The 19,612-nt window shown below is 34.4% G+C and overlaps 2 protein-coding genes across 2 annotated transcripts; one reads left to right on the forward strand and one right to left on the reverse strand.

The window, feature by feature from the left end:
- Window positions 1-215: 215 nt before the first annotated feature.
- On the forward strand, window positions 216-3,877 carry LOC124917074 (protein CLT1, chloroplastic-like). Its single transcript, XM_047457641.1, has 10 exons — window positions 216-907; window positions 1,941-2,086; window positions 2,158-2,195; window positions 2,284-2,399; window positions 2,485-2,584; window positions 2,682-2,717; window positions 2,949-2,999; window positions 3,091-3,211; window positions 3,286-3,429; window positions 3,511-3,877. The coding sequence occupies exons 1-10, from the start codon at window positions 393-395 to the stop codon at window positions 3,705-3,707; spliced, it is 1,464 nt and encodes a 487-aa protein (XP_047313597.1). The 5' UTR covers window positions 216-392; the 3' UTR covers window positions 3,708-3,877.
- A 2,556-nt stretch (window positions 3,878-6,433) lies between these two features.
- LOC124920289 (E3 ubiquitin-protein ligase KEG-like) lies at window positions 6,434-18,436 on the reverse strand. The gene is made up of 16 exons (XM_047460745.1): window positions 17,550-18,436; window positions 16,376-16,735; window positions 16,076-16,306; window positions 14,610-14,735; window positions 14,170-14,506; window positions 13,926-14,083; window positions 12,453-12,610; window positions 11,782-11,903; window positions 11,534-11,668; window positions 10,917-11,041; window positions 10,574-10,678; window positions 10,261-10,494; window positions 9,404-9,737; window positions 9,111-9,299; window positions 8,045-8,350; window positions 6,434-7,873 (listed from the first exon to the last, which is right to left on the reverse strand). The coding sequence occupies exons 1-16, from the start codon at window positions 18,290-18,292 to the stop codon at window positions 6,659-6,661; spliced, it is 4,878 nt and encodes a 1,625-aa protein (XP_047316701.1). The 5' UTR covers window positions 18,293-18,436; the 3' UTR covers window positions 6,434-6,658.
- Between the last annotated feature and the right edge of the window lie 1,176 nt (window positions 18,437-19,612).

A 19,612-nucleotide genomic window follows, 5' to 3' on the forward strand; every position in this document is an offset into this window, starting at 1 on the left:
ATATTAATGTTCTAAAATTAAAAAATTATTACTAGTTAAAATATTGACTCAATTTAGAAACATATTTCTTTCCTTTTTTTTCATTTATAATATGTTTAAAATCTAAACTTAAAAATAATTATATGAAAAAAATCAATTTCTAATACAAGTTAAACTTGTAATATACTAATAAAATTCCATATAAGTTTAAAAGTTTGTTTTCTCTCTTTCTCTCTCTACATCTCTTTCCCATAAAGTCACCATGTACTGACCAGCCATTGTGAATCGTGCCGCTTCAAATTCGTTTCTCTTTCCACCTTACCATTTGCGGTTCGCCTCATCTCTGTTCTTGTTCTTGATCAATCAATCTCTGCATATCATACTTGGTAAAAACTTCACAAATTCACTCAATCATGATGCAATATAGTCGCCGGATAACTACAACTTACGCCGGCTCCGTCTCTCCGGCAGCTTCCAATCAAGTTCCATTTCGGCGGTTACCTCGCTCATCCGCCATTGAAATCCGAATGTTTCCTAATCAAGTAGTAAATCGAGGATTGAGATTGTCCTTGTCGTTGCAATCACCGGATAAACAATCAGTAATAGTGGCGGAGAATTGCTGCGGCGTTAGTGGAGAAGAGAGATCAGGTCGGATTAGGATAACCGCTGCTGTTGGAGATTGTACTACTGTGATGGATCTGGCGGAGGAGAATCGAGGAGGCGATACGATTTCGGAGGATGAACAGGAAGAGTCGTCGTCGTCATCGGCGGCGGCGGCGAAGGAAGTAGGGAGGGATCGGACGGTTGAGGTTTTGATTGCAGCTATTGCAACGGTGGTTCTTGGTGTAGGTAATCGTGTCCTGTATAAATTAGCATTGGTTCCTTTGAAGCAGTATCCCTTTTTCTTGGCTCAACTTGCTACCTTTGGGTAAGTTTTCTCTCTTTGGCTGAATTTTGGTAGACTAGGAAAAGTCATAATTTATTTTGTTTATTCATTCAAAACAATGGATAATAATTAAATATAATAAACTTACATATATTTAATTTTGTAAAATCAAGTTGACAAGATTCTTGTTTAAAAAAAAGAAAAGGACTATGATAGGACCACCATTGAACATAAAATAATAATAATTTTCACAATTGTTGAATGCATCATGAATGGAAAAGGAAGAGTGTGATACTTGATCATTGGAGAGAGACAAGAGAAAACAGAAAAGTTACAATTGAGTTCTCTATAGTGGGTCCAGTTTGATTGATCACCTTCAGTTTAGAAATGATATAGAATTTTTCATTTTTGGACTAGATATAAGGACTGGTTTGATATTGGATTATTTGAATGATCAACCCAATTGTTGGATCTTATTTTGGTTTATAATGAAAAAGGGACTGGTTTGATATTGGATCTTATTTTGATTGAATACTAGATTATTTGAATTTTTAGTGGGTCCAGTTTGATTGATCACCTTCAGCTTAAAAATGAAATAGAATTTTTCATTTTAGAATTCTTTTCTCTTAGGACTGGTTTGATATTGGATTATTTGAATGATCAACCTGATTGATGGATCTTATTTTGGTTTATAATGGTTGATTGAAGTAGATTATTTGAATTTCTGTTGTAAATTTTTTGTGGGTCCAGTTTGATTGATCACCTTCAGCTTAAAAATGAAATAGAAATTTTCATTTTGGAATTCTTTCTCTCTTAGGATTGGTTTGATATTGAATTATTTGAATGATCAACCTGATTGATGGATCTTATTTTGGTTTATAATGGTTAATTGAATACTAGTTATAAATTACCCCAAATGAACAAGGCCTTAAATGAAAAAAAAAAGACTTTAAGAAAATGCAACTTCTACATTTGATTGCTCTGTTTTATCTAATTTTTGTTGAATGAATCATATTGATTCATTCAGATGAATGCAAATTACTAATTAATGTGGTTGGTTGGTTGTTATTTTCAGATATGTAATTGTATACTTCTTTATATTGTATATTCGATATAATGCTGGCATTGTAACGAATGAAATGCTTTCCTTACCAAAAGCTCCATATGTTGTTATTGGTCTATTGGAAGCTCTTGCTGCTGCTTCTGGAATGGCGGCTGGAGGTGATTCTTCTTCAACATATTAATTTCAATTGGAATTCTTACATGATAATTTGAATCTTGTCTTTTAACAGCCATGCTTCCTGGAGCAGCAATCACTATCTTGTCTCAGGTGAAAATGCCATCTATTTATCTAAATATTTCAAAGTATAGTTTTTTAAGCCAAATATGTACTTAATATAATTCTATTTTATTTGTAGAGCTTTTTGGTATGGCAACTTCTCCTTTCATATTTGTTCCTTGGAAGAAGATATAGATTCAATCAATTGTTAGGTTGCTTTTTGGTAGCTGCTGGTGTTATTGTAACTGTAGCAAGGTAAAAAAAGAACACATTTTGTTTAATTTCATTTTTGCTTGAATTTTTGGCTAATTCTATCTTGTGGTTAATTTTAATTTTACAGTGGAGGATCTAGTGCAGGTTCTTTAGTTCAAGCTGGAACATTTTGGAGTCTCTTGATGATAGTTTCTTTTTTACTTCAAGCTGCTGATACAGTAATGAAGGTATTTACTTTCTGCACTACATATATAGAACTGCTGTCTTTACCTCTTTACCTATTGGTTGGTAAATATTATGTCTTTATTTTCTCTTAAAATGTAGGAAGTAATCTTCATGAATGCTGCTCAACAACTTAAAGTAAGTGATTAATTGATATTTTTACATCTTTTTAACTCACTTTTACTTCTATCAGTCATGAATTTCCTTTTCACCTAATGAATAAATTTTGGGATACAACTCAAAAGATAGATTTGGCATAAAAGGGATACAGAACCAATAAAACAAGTCACCTTTCAAATGTCTACCTGTTCATAATATCCATTAGTGAACACTGTACTATATTACTACTGATCATGGCTACAAATACAGGGAGGATCAGTGGATCTATTTGTGGTGAATTCGTATGGATCTGCTTTTCAGGTAATATAAGACTAGAGTTGTTCTCAGATTCAATTCCAATTATGAACGCCCTGATTTAAAACGGGGGATTAAAGACATGTTATTTGTGCAGGCACTTTTTATATGTTTACTCCTTCCATTTTTATCAAATCTATGGGGAATCCCATTTACTCAATTACCAGCATATCTTAAAGATGGTGCTGGTTGCTTTCTCAATAATGGCCTTGTAAATGGTAAACAAACAAAATATAAACAATTAATGTCTTGTTATAACAAGTTTTGATATTTTGTTTTATTGAATTTGCAGGATCATTATCATCATCATCATGTAATGGTGCTCCCCTTCTACCTGTGCTATTTGTTATTGTAAATATGGCTTTCAACATATCCTTGTTGCATCTTCTCATGATCTCTTCCGCGGTCTTATCTTGCCTTGCATCCACGATTTCAGGTCATTATTTCAATAATCATATTTGGTATAAGATATTTTATTTTAGTTAATAAATTAAGTGATTTGATTTTGGTGTGACAGTGCCTTTATCGGTTTTCCTATTTACATTGCCGCTGCCATACTTAGGCGTGGCATCTACCCTACCATCGGGATTTCTTAGAGGTGCGATTGTCCTTATATTGGGAATGCTTATATACATTTGGACTCCTTCATCTTCTATCAATAAGTCTACTTCTAATACAACTGCCCAAAAACTATCAGAACCATGTTGTTCTTAGGGATTCTTATCCAAAGTAAAATGTTTGTTTGTTGTTTTAAAGTTACCTTTAAACTTGTTCAATAAATTGGTAGATGTCAACAAAAAAAAGTTGACTCTTCCCATCTTTCTCATGCATCATCTTGTGTTGAATTTTGTTTTGTTTAATGGAAATGTATGTAGCCTAATGTTTAATTTTGTTGGAAAAAAGCTTGTATATCTGGTTTAACTAATTTATTTAAAATTTATGAATTATTAAAAATTATCTAGACATGTATTATAAAAAATTGACTCATCTAAGTTTTATTAATGGAATAAATCAATAATAATTAAATATATTTTCTATTAAAAAACTTATAATTATAATATTTAATAATATCTAGTGAACTATAAATTATAATAAATCAATCACATGTAAAATTGCACAAATAATAATCCAAATTAACACATTTATATTTAAAAAATGTATTATTAGTGTTACTTGATTTAACTACTAACTAAAGACCACTCTTATCTGAACTACCATGGTGGATAATTTTTTTAATTTATATTATAATAATAAAACGGTATAGATAGCCCACTAAAAATTATATAACTTATTCTTAATTAAAAAATATTAAAAATATATTTTCTAAAAAAATATTAATACTCTAACTCTATACGAATTAAAATACATTCTCACTGGAGCTCTAAACTATGTCGGCTCTAAAATAGAAATTAATTGAAAACTATGTCGTTTTAAATTAAAATTCATTCTTTCATCGAGTTTGTAAAATTTTTAGAGTTGTGTTGTTTATCTATAAACAAATTCAAAGATAAAATATAATATTATATATTTTTAAGCCAATAATTGATAATCTTTCATTATCTGAATCGATCAAAACAAATACTGCTAAAAATTTAGAATCTCCTTGTAAATCTCAAAAAGTTGAGTTTGATTAAACTACCTTGAACAAGATCTTAAATTGCATATTTTTTATATGGAGATATCATATTAATCACCACGATAAAATTAGACGAAGTTATATTAAACTGAAGCAACAACAACTATATTCCCAGAGTTGGTTTTAGTCCGGTTAGATTTTAAATTATGGCTCCGCCCTTGTTCACGGTGAAATTTGTATGGATGATATGTGCATGGAAAAAAAGTTATATTATGGTTAGTCGTTGTTGTATGTGTCACGATGATGTTGAATCGTTAACTCACTTACTTTTGTATTATTGATGTGTGGGTAATAAAGAAAATATGGTCACAATGGGGTTAAGCACATAACTCGAAAACACACTTAACTATTTAATCAGGCGCAGAATTTGTCGCCTGATGGGCTCGAACCTAGGACCTCGCAAGAATGCTAGGGATAATGTTGCCTCTAGGCTAGAAGAGGGGATTGAATGACTAATATCTTGAGCCTTTTTATGGAGTATTATTGAGATTAATTAGGTGATGCCTGAGTCTTTGGGTAGTTGGTGAAAAGTTTGGATCAAATCGGTTGATACGACAGATCTACATATTTGGGTTACCATTCCAATTATTTTTTGATAGACTTTCTATTGAAGAGAAAATATTGAACTTTCAATGATCGTAGTTATCCGATGTATATCATTTATAATGTTATTATTATGACACTTTCTGATATTCATTACGGGAAGTCGGTATCCGACGAGGATATCCGACGAGGAGTTAATTGTTCTCAAAAACTTACAAGATCGATTGCCTATAATAACATTTTTTTATTTTTCTTATTTTAATATCATATTTGTTGTTGTGCTTCAACGGTATTTATTATTTTTAATATACATAAATCTTTTAGGAGAAAATATAATATTATATATATTGTATAAATATTATATATTAAGAAATAAATAAAGAGATAATATTTATTTTATATTTTTTTTTATAGTTATGCTGAGAGATATAATTATTTTTAAATATACATGTATAATTATAAGAAGTAAAATTATTTATATATGGCCCAAATTGTTAGTCTTGATTATTTTTATAAAATGTGATTATTATGTCGAGACTCAGCTTTCACAATTTTAACAATCTAAGGTTTTTCACATTCGAATAATCATGTATTTTTACTATAACATAATATTTTATTTTACAATATATGTAAAAACAAAAGCGTAATTCTTTATTTTTTATTTTTTTTTAGTATTTTTAATTATTCTTACACATTATATATTTTTAAGACAATAAAACTTTATTCGACAATTTTGAACACATATAATTCAAAAAAAATTCAATTTAAAACAGTAATACGTCTATCAATCTAGACGGTGTACATACCCGACCCCCGAAAGTTGGATATTTATGGTGGCCTATGCAACTTTTATTTCTTATCATTTTTTTAAATACTTTTAAAAATGATATAAAAGTGTATAATAGATTAATATACAATTAATTGGTTAATCATCTTTATTAGCACAGTGACGGTTTCAATCTTTAACAAACAAAAAGTAAATATATATATATTTAAGGGCTATGCATATTTATCCTTGGGCCGGCCCAATTATGTAGTTATAATTTTTTTTTAAAGATGTGTCAGTTAATAAAGCATTATTACATGCAAAGACAGTTGGGTATATACAAAATATATAAATATTAATCCTTTGGCTGCAGAAATCAATTATTTTCCTTTTGCATAATCAATTTTTTTTTTTACTATGTTGAATTATATTTTTCATACATTCTTTATACAAATTTCAAATATAATTGTGACAAAATATCATATTTTTTAAAAATTACAAATAATAGGCTACGTAAAATTGTATACATACATCATAAACGTATTACATTCATCTCTACAACAGAAAGCTCTACCTTTATATCTACAGGGAGCTCTCAACTTTGTTTATCCTCGACGATCCATATAAAAAGGAAAAAAGTTTTACAAACCAACACGAACAAACAAAAATAAAATAAAATAAATGGCGACAACTAGTAATGACAATGAACAACTGACTAACTTAGTCTTCATCGAGACAAATATCGGCTGGATCCCCGACCCAAGGTCGACCATTTCTCCATTTAAACGTAATCCTTAACTTCCCATTAGCATCAACTCCAACAACTTCTCCTTTACTCTTTGGAGTCTCCATTCCCCATCCCCATCTCGGCGTAACCAAACCATCAAGAAATTTCGCTCTATCGCCAATCTGAAAAGCCCGAACCCTTTCCATTTCAACTTCCTTACACACCCAAAGCCGGTCCAAGAAACAAAACGAAACCCATAAATCCCCTTCCTCTATTCTATGCACCACCCCAATGCTCTTATGATTCACCTCTCCCCAATGATGGGTCGGGTTAGAAACCGTCTTTTTAACCCTAACCCAATCTCCCACCCGGAGTTTCTCTTCAATCACCACCTCCACTTCCCACGGGTCAAGCATCCAAGCCCGCGAGCCTGAAGCTGCAAACATCCTTAGCTTTCCATCCGCATCTATACCTGTTATCGTTCCGACACTACTATGCGAATGACCCGACCACCCGAAACGCGGTTGTTCAATTGTGGGCTTTACCCGAACCCTTTGACCGATCACAAGCTTCTCTGCTCTTTTCAACTTGTGATTGGGACCTGCCCATAGTTCTTGCTCGCCGCAAAACGCGATTAGAACGTTCCCATCCCATTGATTATCGAGATAACCGACTCCTTGAACTATGCCGATACTCCCGGGTCCTATCGATTTCCATGTTCCGGAGTCTTCTTTTAATTCGACCCATTCTCCGACCTGGAATATTTGTTCGACTTGGAGATCGGCGGGGTCTCCTCTCCATAATTGAGGCAAACCGGAGAAGGATATTTTTAATTCACCGTTACTATCTATACCGACTATAATGCCACGTGAATTAGGGTTGACGCCTCTCCATCCCCACCTTGGCTCGATTATTGCTGATCTGAAACAAACGTGTTGGCCTACTTTGAAGGGTTCGACCTTTTCGATTTCGGAATAGTGAACTTCCCATCTGCCTCGACGGAAACAGGAAGTTAGTTCCACATGGAAAATATCGTGGGTACTGTGGACTACGGCTATACTGTCTTTTACATTAACGTTTCCTTCATGATTTGGTCTGTTTCCGAGAAACTGCTTTACGCGGACCCAATCGTTGACTTTAAATTCAGGCAGACGTTCTGCATCGCTTGGAGCAACTTTCCAGAAGGTGGTTCTTCCGGCGACTTTAACCTGCACCAAATTACAAACACTTAAGCCTGTATATGACCATTTACTGTTTAACTAATGAAGATCACTCATGAAGATGCAGGCTTGATTATAACTAAATTAAGAATTTACTGTTTGTTCAAATCTACTAAAGTAAAAAAAAAAAGATTGGATCATGGAGGAAGAGATGCTTACATTTAGAGTTCCATCCATGTCTATACTTGAAATTTCCCCAGTTGTTGCTGCCGATTCATTTGACCAACCGAGTTGAGGTTGAGAAACAGATGGCATAATACGAATCTTTAGTCCGACTTCGAAGGGTGAAACCTTCTCCAAGTCTGTGACAGAGCACATAAAATGTTTGGTCCTGAAGCAGAATTCAACATGCACGTCACAACCATCATCTAAGCTGTGGACAATCCCAATGCTAAGACGGTTAATGTCTTCCCATCCATATTTTGGTGATGGAACAGAAGCCTTCACTCGGACCCAGTCACCAACCTGTCCTTTATGAAATAGAAAGGATTAGTTTCTCTGAGGTTATTATAGAATTACACTAAGAAAGTTGCTCATTTAGTGATCAAGCTCGAATTGGGAATAAGAATGATAAAAACGTTACAACCATAGCATGTGATGAAAAAGTATTTACAACCAGAATAGGAGATGAGAACTAAGAAATCAGTCTAACCACTAAACCAAATCATACCTACTCTAATATGTCTCCAGTTTATTAATACTAATAATTCGGGTTATGGACTGATGGTAAGTAAAATGGGCTTACGTTTAGTATAGAACAGGTGGGCCAAGGCCCATTACTTAAATTATTAAGACATGGGCCCATTACTTAAATTATTAAGACATGGCTTATACTGCCTTCTCTTCTTGAGCCTACGAACCCTAACATGTATCACATTTCTGGATGGCTCACGGCAGTTAACCAGTTTGTGGGAGCCGGCCATGAGAAGATTTCATGTGAAGGGGTTTTTGTACATACATTTTTTCTTTGAAATGAATGTTATTTACAAATAAAAACTAAAAACGAGTTTTATGCAGGTAGATGATTATAGGCAGTTAAAAGAGAGAAAAAAATGAAAAAGAAAATCAAATAAATCTTGTTAAGATTTAAAATTCAGTTATATCTCTAAACACAGGAATTGAAATTCTATTTTCGATTCTAATACCAGTTTCACCTATCCAAACATAGCCTAAATGATTCTGACCAGTGACCATGCTTGAGCTTAGCTTGACCAATAAAATTTACCTTCAACACGTCCACCTTTTCCATATCTGATGGATCAGCTTTCCACGGTCTGGCTCGATTTGGTATTTCAATAATCAGAAATCCATTACTCTCTATGTCTATAATTCTTCCAACACTATGATGTGTCTCACCACCCCAAGCAAATCTCGGCTCCGCAACAGATCGTTTCACACACACCCTGTCACCAATCTAGAGCCAATATGTAAGTATTTTTACTCAAAAAGGAAACAAAGAGAAAATCGTAAAAAATAAAAATTCTATCCAAATAGAAAAAAAATTATATTATATCTCACCCTAAAAGGGGTGACTGATTCAACCTCCTCAGGTTCGCAAAGCCATGGGTTTGACAAGTAACTAAATTCCAACACTAAGCTATGATCAGGTCTGATGCAGCAGACTACACCAATGCTCCCAGGAGTGACAGCTCCAAGTCCATGTTTGGTAACTGTCAATGTGGGGAGAACACGCACCCAGTCACCTATTTTGAACTCTTCAACCCTTTGAAGTTCTGCAGGATCAGCTTGCCACCCCCTTGATGCACCAGTAAATCCAATGCGTACAATCCCATCATCGTCCACACAAAGAACTGTTCCAATGCTGCTAAGTGAAAGGCCGGTCAATGGATACCTGTTAATAAAATAAAATCAAGCACCAGTTTCCGATCAGCTTTTTTCTTTTCCTTGAAGAGGCTAGTTAGCACAACATCCCACTACCACTTCAATCAACATGCTTTCAGTGAGAATTGAACCTGAGACCTCAGACTCTTAGTTCAAGATTTTTACCACTTGAGCTCATGGGACAGTTTCCTCTTTGGTGTCCTATACTGAATGAAATGATAGGGAGATCATACCAAGATATGACAAGCATGGTTGGATAAAGATATTGGGTTGTTTTGTTATCAACATTTTTTCATGTTCATCATGATACAATAAAATCTACATTTGTTATATCTACCAAATCACAATGGTCCAGAAAATAATCTTCATCTTCCAGAAAAAAAATTCTATACCAATTGAAGAAAAAACAATTGAAGAAAAAAGATCCAGAAACCAAACAAAAATTAATCACTTTCAATTTAATTTTGGTTCAAATGGGTATCTTGACAAAATACCAGTTCCAAATAGGCTCAATTTGTAAACATCAAACAAACCTTGGTTGTTCAATATCGGTCCTGATGCGCACCAGCTGTCCTCTATCCAGAGGAATCACCTTTATAACTTCATTTGTTAATACATGAGCCACTCCGGAGCAAAATGACACAACAAGATTGTCACTATCCAAAACTGTTCGCACAAATCCAACACTTCTATACATAGCACCTTGCCAGCCATATGTTGGAATCACAACTTTTCTCGTGAATTTTACCCAGTCCCCAGGTTGATATCTGATAATACACAAGATATAGTAAGAATGATAACCACAATGAAAGCTGCACTAACAAGTTATAAATTAATGTTGCTCACATTGTTGGTGACAAATGAACTCCTTTCTCCATTAGAGCTTCCACCAGATCTTCGGAAATCCATTCTCGTGGTAGGGCTTCCAAAAGGTCACACAATGTCTTGCCACTAATTTCCCCACATAAATAGTTCCAATAAAATCGAACAGTGATGAGAATCATTTGGAACACTTTATTTTGTTTTGGATCCGGACACAAAAATGTTTGGAAACTTAACATAGGATAAATTAAGAAACTTATTTTTGTTTCTATATCTGTATCCGGATACAAAAGCAAACTTAAAAATCGTTTCAAAGTCCTATTTTTAGGATAGGCACAAATAAGTGTTGAATCTACTAGATACTTGCCTGTGATTTCTTGTTTCAACAGCAGCATCAGGATATTGCAGCATGAAAACAAGGCATTCGAGGTTCTCACGAATCAATTTTGCTGCATCAGCAGCAATATGGAAAGCATTATCACCATCATCATCCTGAACATTGGCATGTGAAAGAAACATTTTAAGGTTGTAAACCTTAGAAAGGTCATAGTAATATAGGGACACAGCAAAAAGCCACAGCCAGCAGAAGAAATTCCTGGAATTCTTACAAATTAGACAACAGAACAGGATTGTAAAATGCATAAACTAATAAGCAAAATATTAAACCATCCAACATTACCAAGACTTGAAAATACTAGTATATTGCTGAAAACATCTTCAGACAATTCTTGACCAGAAAAAAGACAAGCAGAAAAGGTAAAAAGGAAAGAGAAAAAACAGAAAAACATCTTAGCGATGCACATATTTACTCAAAGTTACCATAGATAGGATTACTACTTATAAACATGACTTCCTCTTTATTTATGGATTCCCATGAAGAAAATAGAAACTAAAGAAGACAATAACTATTATGCAATCAAAACTGGAGGAAAATGCGATCTCAGGCCTAGTGGCGTCAATATAGCAAAGCAGGAAATAAATAACCTGCAAATTACAGTCTGCTCCAGAGGATAAGAGCAGTTCAACACATGGCTTTGCACCTTTGGCCAATGCTAAATGAAGAGGAATGGTATTGTTTACATTTCTGATATTCACATCCACTCCAAAATCAAGAATAATCTACAAAAAAGAAAATGAAAGAACTATTCATACAACTGAAGCTAAGTAAGGATCCCAGGAAAATTGTTAAACTATAAAACAATTTAAATACACTAAAACATAATGAATCCCACCTTCACCAGCTCAACATCATTGGCCATAGCAGCTGTGTGCAAAGCAGTACGCCAATATTGGCAATCTTGTGAATTAACATCAGCACCCGCAGATAGCAATATCTTCACAAGCTCCCTACCCTCTATAAATGCATATGCAAATTATATATAAGGAACTCTCTCCAGTAGCAACCATGAAACACCGTGATTAGAAAGAAGCTTATTTTACCATAATGATATGAAAAAGTACACTGAAAATTGGAAGTTTAATAGACACTTCAAGAAGATAACAATTTGGTGTAGCAATACATGTCAGATCAATACATACTTGAGCATATAAACATAAAAAAATTATAGAAAGACAAAATGTCCAAGAGATTATGAAGTATGAGAAGTTTGAGTTGGGAGTGGGTGACTGTTATTTTAGGGTACTCTCCCTCGGATTCATTTGGGTTTCATTGTCATTTTATGTTTGTCTATAGCCCTTAGATCCCCCTTTTGTTTTATTTTGTTGCACCGCTTTTAATGTTGGGTGCATTGTTTTTGTCCAGTTGGGCTTCATTCTTTTATTTTAACAGGCACATTGTGCCTTCCATGAAAAAAAAAATTTCCACCAACTGTGAACTAAAGGAACATAATTCAATTCACATCAATTGAAATCAAAAGAACGGAAAGAAATCAAGAAGCTATACCAGGCTCACGATCCTTCTTTAAAGCAGCTGCCATGCATAATGCTGTTCCCACTGAGCTTGCTATATCAATTGCTTCAGCAATCTCTTCCATTGTAGCAACTTCAGCCCACCTTTTGACAACTGTCACATTCAACATTTCTACACACAAATGTAGAGGTCTGCAGTTTAAAAGCAAATGAAAAGACGTTAGTGAATGCAATCAAAATGATAAAAATATGTACAAAGAGTGTTGTATGCTGACTAGAACTAGAGAAACTGATGAATCACCAACTTCAAATTGACAGGCTAGTATCATGTTTTTGCAGTTCAACTTAAAGCCTTATCCACATTATTTTATCCAACCTAGTGCTTACATAACATTTTATTTATATTTTAAAATGATTGTACAGTGGATTTCTATAACGTATGTAATTGTCTCAGAACTAGGTTATTGAATCTTAACTCTTCCTACCATGATTGCTACCAACTATATATATTGTATAAACGTAAATGTGACAATAGTGTATATAGACATTATAGGATATGGAGAAAATAATGAATAGAGGGCTAATATATGTATATATATATGTAAAGTGGCAGTGAGAGGAAATAACACAATTCAATGTGATCCAGTGGAAACCAAATTCTCCTAATATTTGAAAGAGAAAATTGATCTTTGGCACCTCAATTTTTTTTCCTAACTTTGATTTCCAAATGCAAGTCAACTTGTTTTAATTTTGCCCCTTCAACTCAAAAAGGTTAATTAGTTTGAAGGACAAAAAACAATAGTTTATAGAAGTCCCAACTATTCTATCATTAATGGATTGACTGCTTCACTACTTAGACAAAACAGGTTAATTGGTTGGAAAGGCAAATTGAAACAAGTTAATTAGTGGGAGTGGAAAAATCAAAATGGCAAAAAGTTGTAGTAGTAAAAAGCAGTAATTTCTTTAGTTGGAAGGTCAAATGTGATAGAAAAATGTTAATGTAAAAAATCACTAGTTGATAGAAGTCCCAGCATTCAACAATTAATGGATTGACTGATTCACTACTTATTAGACAAAACAGGTTAATTAGTTGGAAAGGCAAATTGAAACAAGTTAATTAGTAGGAGAGGAAAAATAAAAATAGGCTAAAAAGCAGTAATTTTCTTAGTTGGAAGGTCAAAAATTCAAAATCGATTCATGGTGCAAATACAGATAACCTATATCTGGATCCTAAAAGTTATAATCCTATCAAGTTGAAACTCATGATGTTTTGGCTTGCAAAGAATCAATGTCTCAACCAGCAGTTTAAAGAGTTGTATTTATTTTAGAGGAAGAGAAGGACTAGTAGTAAATGCTGAGGAGTAACTCACACAAACACCATTTAACCATTTTCTCGTTAGTTATAAAGCTTACCCTTTTGCATGCAAGTTTTATACACAGACTAACCTAACCAATTCATATCTTCGCAGTAAAACAAGGTTCCCAAGTTAAAATTAATAACTCTTACGTGATTTTATTTGAATTTAGGACACCCATTAATCTGCACCCTCCATTTTCCAATATGGAAATGGCACACTCTGTGAATTTGTTGGCAAGGGCCACATGTAGAATGGATTCATTATTGTCATCCAGAGTATATGGGTCGGCTCCTGCCAATAGTATCTCCTGTAACAGTAATGAGAGCATTCATAGGGGTCTAAAGATTAATTCAAGACTTGTAATAAAAGGACATCAGAGGAATGGTAATTTACACGCATGCAGTCTGGGTGGCCGTTATATGCACAAACATGAGCAACAGATGAGCCAAGGCTTTCATTCATCTTATGTACAACACCAGGTGATTTTCTTATGAGAGCACGAGCACATTCTAGGGATCCAGCTGCCAGAGAAAATACAATTGGTGGATTGCCATCTTTGTTTGGGAGATTTGGATCAGCCTCACTGTATTCCAAGATGGCCTCAACTAGTTCAAGACAACCTCGTCTACAAGCCAAGTGTAAAGCAGTTTGACCATCAGCATCTCGTGCTTCTAGTAGAGAAAGGATGGAGCTGCTACCACTTGTTGAAGCTGCCTTAGCAAGAAGATCCCTACATGTCAATATAAAGAGAGATAATAGGGACTAATAAAAGTTGAAGATGGTAGGTAAGGACCTGTAAAACTAGAGAGCTGTACATGCCAAGATCTACTAACCTAACACCATTCTGATCACCTTCAGACACAAGTTGATGCAGATAGTTAGGGCTAGCATGGAAAGCATCCAAAACAGACGTAGGAGACTTCGCTCTTGTGTCTATCTCAGGACACTCAGCAAACCCACTGGAATTTGGAGAAAGACAATAGACATTAAGGCAGATAACAATGTATCCACAAGAAAAAGGGAATGTGGAGCAAAACATAAAACTCAGTTGAATTATTTCATGGGTCATTCCATCAAATCTTTGATCAGAGGTCAATCTTGTGTAAGGGAATATATTTTGTTTACTTCACTAAGTTTGCCCAGAACTAGAATCTACCAACATCAGTTCTTCTTCTTTTATATACAAGTTGACCTTTTTCAAAACAATAAGAAAAGAATCTACCAACATCATGCCCTATTTCATCCACATGCACAAAGACTATGATGAGTACCAATAAACCTACGAGGTTAAACAATTACAAATAAAGGACAATCAGATGCATAGATGACAAACAACATAAATTTGAGAAAAAAATGCACTTTCGTAGAAGAGTCAAATAGAGCAATGTACTGTTTGTTTATCAATACAGTAAGAGGCACTTATGCAAAAATTATCAATTACATGTGTACTATCACAGAAACCCCCATGACACTTGAGATTAATGTCTCCATGTATAGATAGCAGTTAAAAAAATATTGAAGCAAGAGATAAGCACCAGGAAGCAGATAATTGCTTTAGAAACAAGAGAAATCAAGATTTTTAGGACGCAAAATGTGTTCGCCAACAAGGATTGGCTATTTAGATTTGTCACCCACAAGCTCTAGCTATTAGCATTTTGTAGACTTGTTGGCAGTACATTACATTGGGTCCATTCCCAAACAGACCAAATATTCAATTATATAGGAACTGGTCATAATTTATCCTCCCTCCACACTCCTAGGTCATAGGGAAAGGACAACAAAATGTATATATTATTTTGAATTTTGGGCTCATTCACTAACAGCTTCTATTTTAAGTGAGTGAAAAAATGACAAAGCTTAACATATAGATGCAAGGAGAGGGGAGTTGAACTCTTCTTCCTTTCCAAAGCAATTAACCAAGTCCTAGGTTTTGCTTGAGCTCAACTGAGAACAAGCTTCTCTCTATTTGGTTCAATTAAAAAACCATTACTCTGATAACCAACAAGTATTATTGGTACAGGAAACTATCAAAAGGGATAACAAGTCAAATTCGTTGACAGGACAACTAAAATATGAGGCGTATTTAAGAACAAATTTCATATTGAACAACCTTAAGATTGGAAAACACCACCAATCTTCCAACGGGAGTAAACTAAAACACTCTACAGAAGATTTGACAAAGAACTATTTTTGTACAACTACCATGTCATACCAAATCAGTATTTAAAGCACATCCTTCCATCCTACTCAACCTTCATTCAGGAAATAGACGCCAGTTTGTTTAATAGGACATGCTTACTTGATAGGACTATCTGGATGACTACGAGGTATGTCGCGCAAATGACGTAAAAATATGGCTAGCATATCATTAAATGCTGGTCTCTTTGATGCTTTAAACTGCAAACAATCACCAATCATCTTCCATAATTCAGTTGGGATTCCAGCACCAACTATAGTTGAGTATTGTGGAGGTAGCCTTCGGTCCTTGACAACAGCACGATAAATTTCCTGAGCATTCAAACCTGCCCACCTGCAGAAAGACTGTCTTTAAACATTTTCTACTTCAAATAACATTGAAAAAAAGAGTTAATGAACCTACGGGGTAGACCCAGTGCACATTTCAACCAGAGCACAACCAAAACTCCAGGCATCTGACTCCAAAGATATGCCAGCAGCATCTTCTCTGAATAAGGGGAGAGATCTCTTTGCTGGTTCCCAGGCCTCAGGTGCAGTATAATTTGGACTAAGCAGCATACATTCTATGCATAAATGCTTTTGCAATGAATCAATTTCTCGAGCTTTACGACAAGAAGACTTTCTCAAAATAAGCGGATGCCCATAATCAGAAACTATAACATGATAATTTGCATCCAATAGGAAATTGGAAGGTTTCAAGTTCATGCATACAACTCCTGCTGCATGAAGCTCAGCTACTCCACGAGCAATATCCGCGCCAAATCTGCAGCATTAGAAACACAGTTAAGATGCCTAATTAAGTCAATATAAAGATCAATGGAGGATCGATTTAGACCACCCATTCAACAACGATGTGTCCAATCTACTATATATACATATGGAAAAAATATTAAAGACTTAAAGGGAACTAGTGCAGCCCACTAAGAGAAAAGTCCCCAATTTAAGAGCCATATCCAGTGCCTACTTTGTCTGTTAGCTTGCTGTTCCGATAAGAATTCTAAGACTGTCACCTTGATGAAAATCATTTGAGAAGAGAAACGAAAGTAAAGGAAAGAAATACAAAGCAGGGGTGATGAGAAAAATAGGAAACTAAAGGCACCAATAAACAAAGTACACACCTACACAAGACATCAATCCTAGATTCCTACCAGACTAAGACTAGTCAAATTTCCATCAGGGGAAAGACTGAAAGAACCAATATAGTGCTCCAATTAGAATCTGTAGAGAACATTTCACAACTTATTAATCATCACTTCCAATACAGCAAAAAAACACCAAATTCACTGATTGTCAAGTCCTGACTACAAATGAACACCAACACTCATAAAGAAACTAGTATATGGCCAAGATATAGGCATCTCTTACAAGATCCTCTCCTATTCCTCTCCAATTTCTAGACCAAAGAAGAGTGGAAACTTGGTCTAGAAATTGCTCAGTCTCATCCATTATGATCACTCTTCTGAAGCTTCTAACATTACATCAAATACCAGCATCATTCCATATCTAGTCTCCCATCAATGTTTAAAATGAATGCTCTTTCTGGTGAATGTCCATACTTTAACAAGAGTTTTCTTTACCTGAGAATTTGCTCCAGTGTAAGCCTTCCTCCATTTTTCTGCATTTCAATTTCCACTGAGCTAGAAGACTTATCCATCACAAGACAAATATAACCATCCAAAACAATAGCACCATGATAACTACACACATTTCTACACCACATAGACGCTCTCCTCAGCTTCTCCAGCTCACCTTGCACCCATTCCACATCCATCCCCTCTCCAATTTTCACCCGCTTAACAGCCACAACATGTCCCCCGCACCCTTTACCACTCAAATTCGCCTTCCAAAGTTCCGCCCCAACCCTCCTCCCTTCACTAAATTTCTCAATCAACCTCAAATTCCGATGCCTAGACATATCAATAGAAAATCCAACTCCAAAACACCTCTGAACATTACCGTTACCGTTATCACCACCGTCTTCACTGACAGAACGAGCATCGCCGTCTTCATCGTCGGTGTCGGAATAAGCATCTGAATTGGTATCATTAGGACGTAAGAGAGATAAAAGAGGAAAGTTTTTAGGGAGTGCGGAAATGGAGTTCCCGACGGCGGAGACGTGTCGGCAACCAGGACATGAAACGGCGGTGGAAGGCGTTGAGGAGAAGAGACGAGAAAGGCATAGTTTACAGAAACTATGACCGCATTGAAGAGTTAGAGGAACTCGTTGGCTTTCGTCGTAGTTTGTTTGACAGATCGAGCAACTTAATGCTATCTTCATCTTCGTTTTCTCTCTTCTTCTACTGTTGTTGTTGTTGTTCATATTGGATTATTGGATTAGAAAATCTCACTTCTTCTTCTTCAAAAGAGATGATCTTGATTTCTTACTTGATTATGGATTCATGAATCATGATCTGGTTTACTTCTATTCGGCGAAAACACGAAATACAGTAGACAGAGAAAACGAGTTTTGGAAATTAGACGAGGAAGAAAGTAGGGAGGGAGGGCGACTCGTCTGCGGCAGGAAGCTGCTAGACCCTCTTTTTCCATCCAATGTTATAATAGCACGTCATCTTTATGTTATAGTGCTATAATTAAGAGGAAAAAAAAAATCATTTAGTCGTATTTATTAGGAAAATTTAATTGATGAACTTAAAGATTGTCTTATTTGAATTTGTGATTAGTGCATAAATTTTAATGTGTTGGTGATCACTTTATATTTTTTTGACGAAAATATCTCTGTCGTGAGACGCAACCGAATGTTAGAGGTGAAAACTTCATAATGTCCTATGAAAAGTTCACAGTCGCGAGATGCAATCTCCGGTTGGCATTCGCGAGACGCAACCGACATTCGCGAGACGCAACCGGCATTCGCGAAACGCAACCGGCAATCGCGAGACGAAATAAAAAGAAAAAAAAATTGTCTCCCGATTGCCGGTTGCGTCTCGCAACCGGGGTTACGTCTCACGATTGTGGACTTTTCACATGACATCCGATTGCGTCTCACAACGGGACAATTTCGTCAAAAAAAATATGAAATGTTCACCAACGCATTTTAAATTAGATGGTAACCACATATTTAAATAAGACAATCTTTAGGGTCATTTAGTCAAATTCCCTTTATTTAAACAACTAGTTATATGTATAAGTTAATTAATAATGTTAAATATTTTTTAAATTTAATATTTATTAATTAAATATTCATTTTTTTTCTCTCTTCTTTTATTAATTAATTAAACCATTTATCTTTTTTTTATCTATTTCTTCCTTCTCTATTCTTATGTTTTATATTAGTATGATATTTGAATTTTTTTTATTTTTTTAAAAAAAAATTGTCATATATATCAACATAAATTATTTTCAAATTATTTTTTAGACTATACTTGAAAATTATAATATATAAAGTAGTTAAATGTTAACTTTAATATTTACTTCTATTAAAAAATTTAAATTTTAAATCAAAAATCAAACAAAAAAATCTATTAATTTCATTTTTATTTATGTTAAATAAAAGATAAAAAAAACCTTCCACACCAACAAAAATTAGGAACAAAATTCACAAATAAATTATAATAGGGATTTTGTTTATATTTGATTTATGTTTTATCTTTGATTTAAAATTTAAATTTTTTTAGTATAAATA

The sequence above is a fragment of the Impatiens glandulifera genome, chromosome 1 (assembly GCF_907164915.1).
Source record: "Impatiens glandulifera chromosome 1, dImpGla2.1, whole genome shotgun sequence".
Lineage (NCBI taxonomy): Eukaryota > Viridiplantae > Streptophyta > Magnoliopsida > Ericales > Balsaminaceae > Impatiens > Impatiens glandulifera.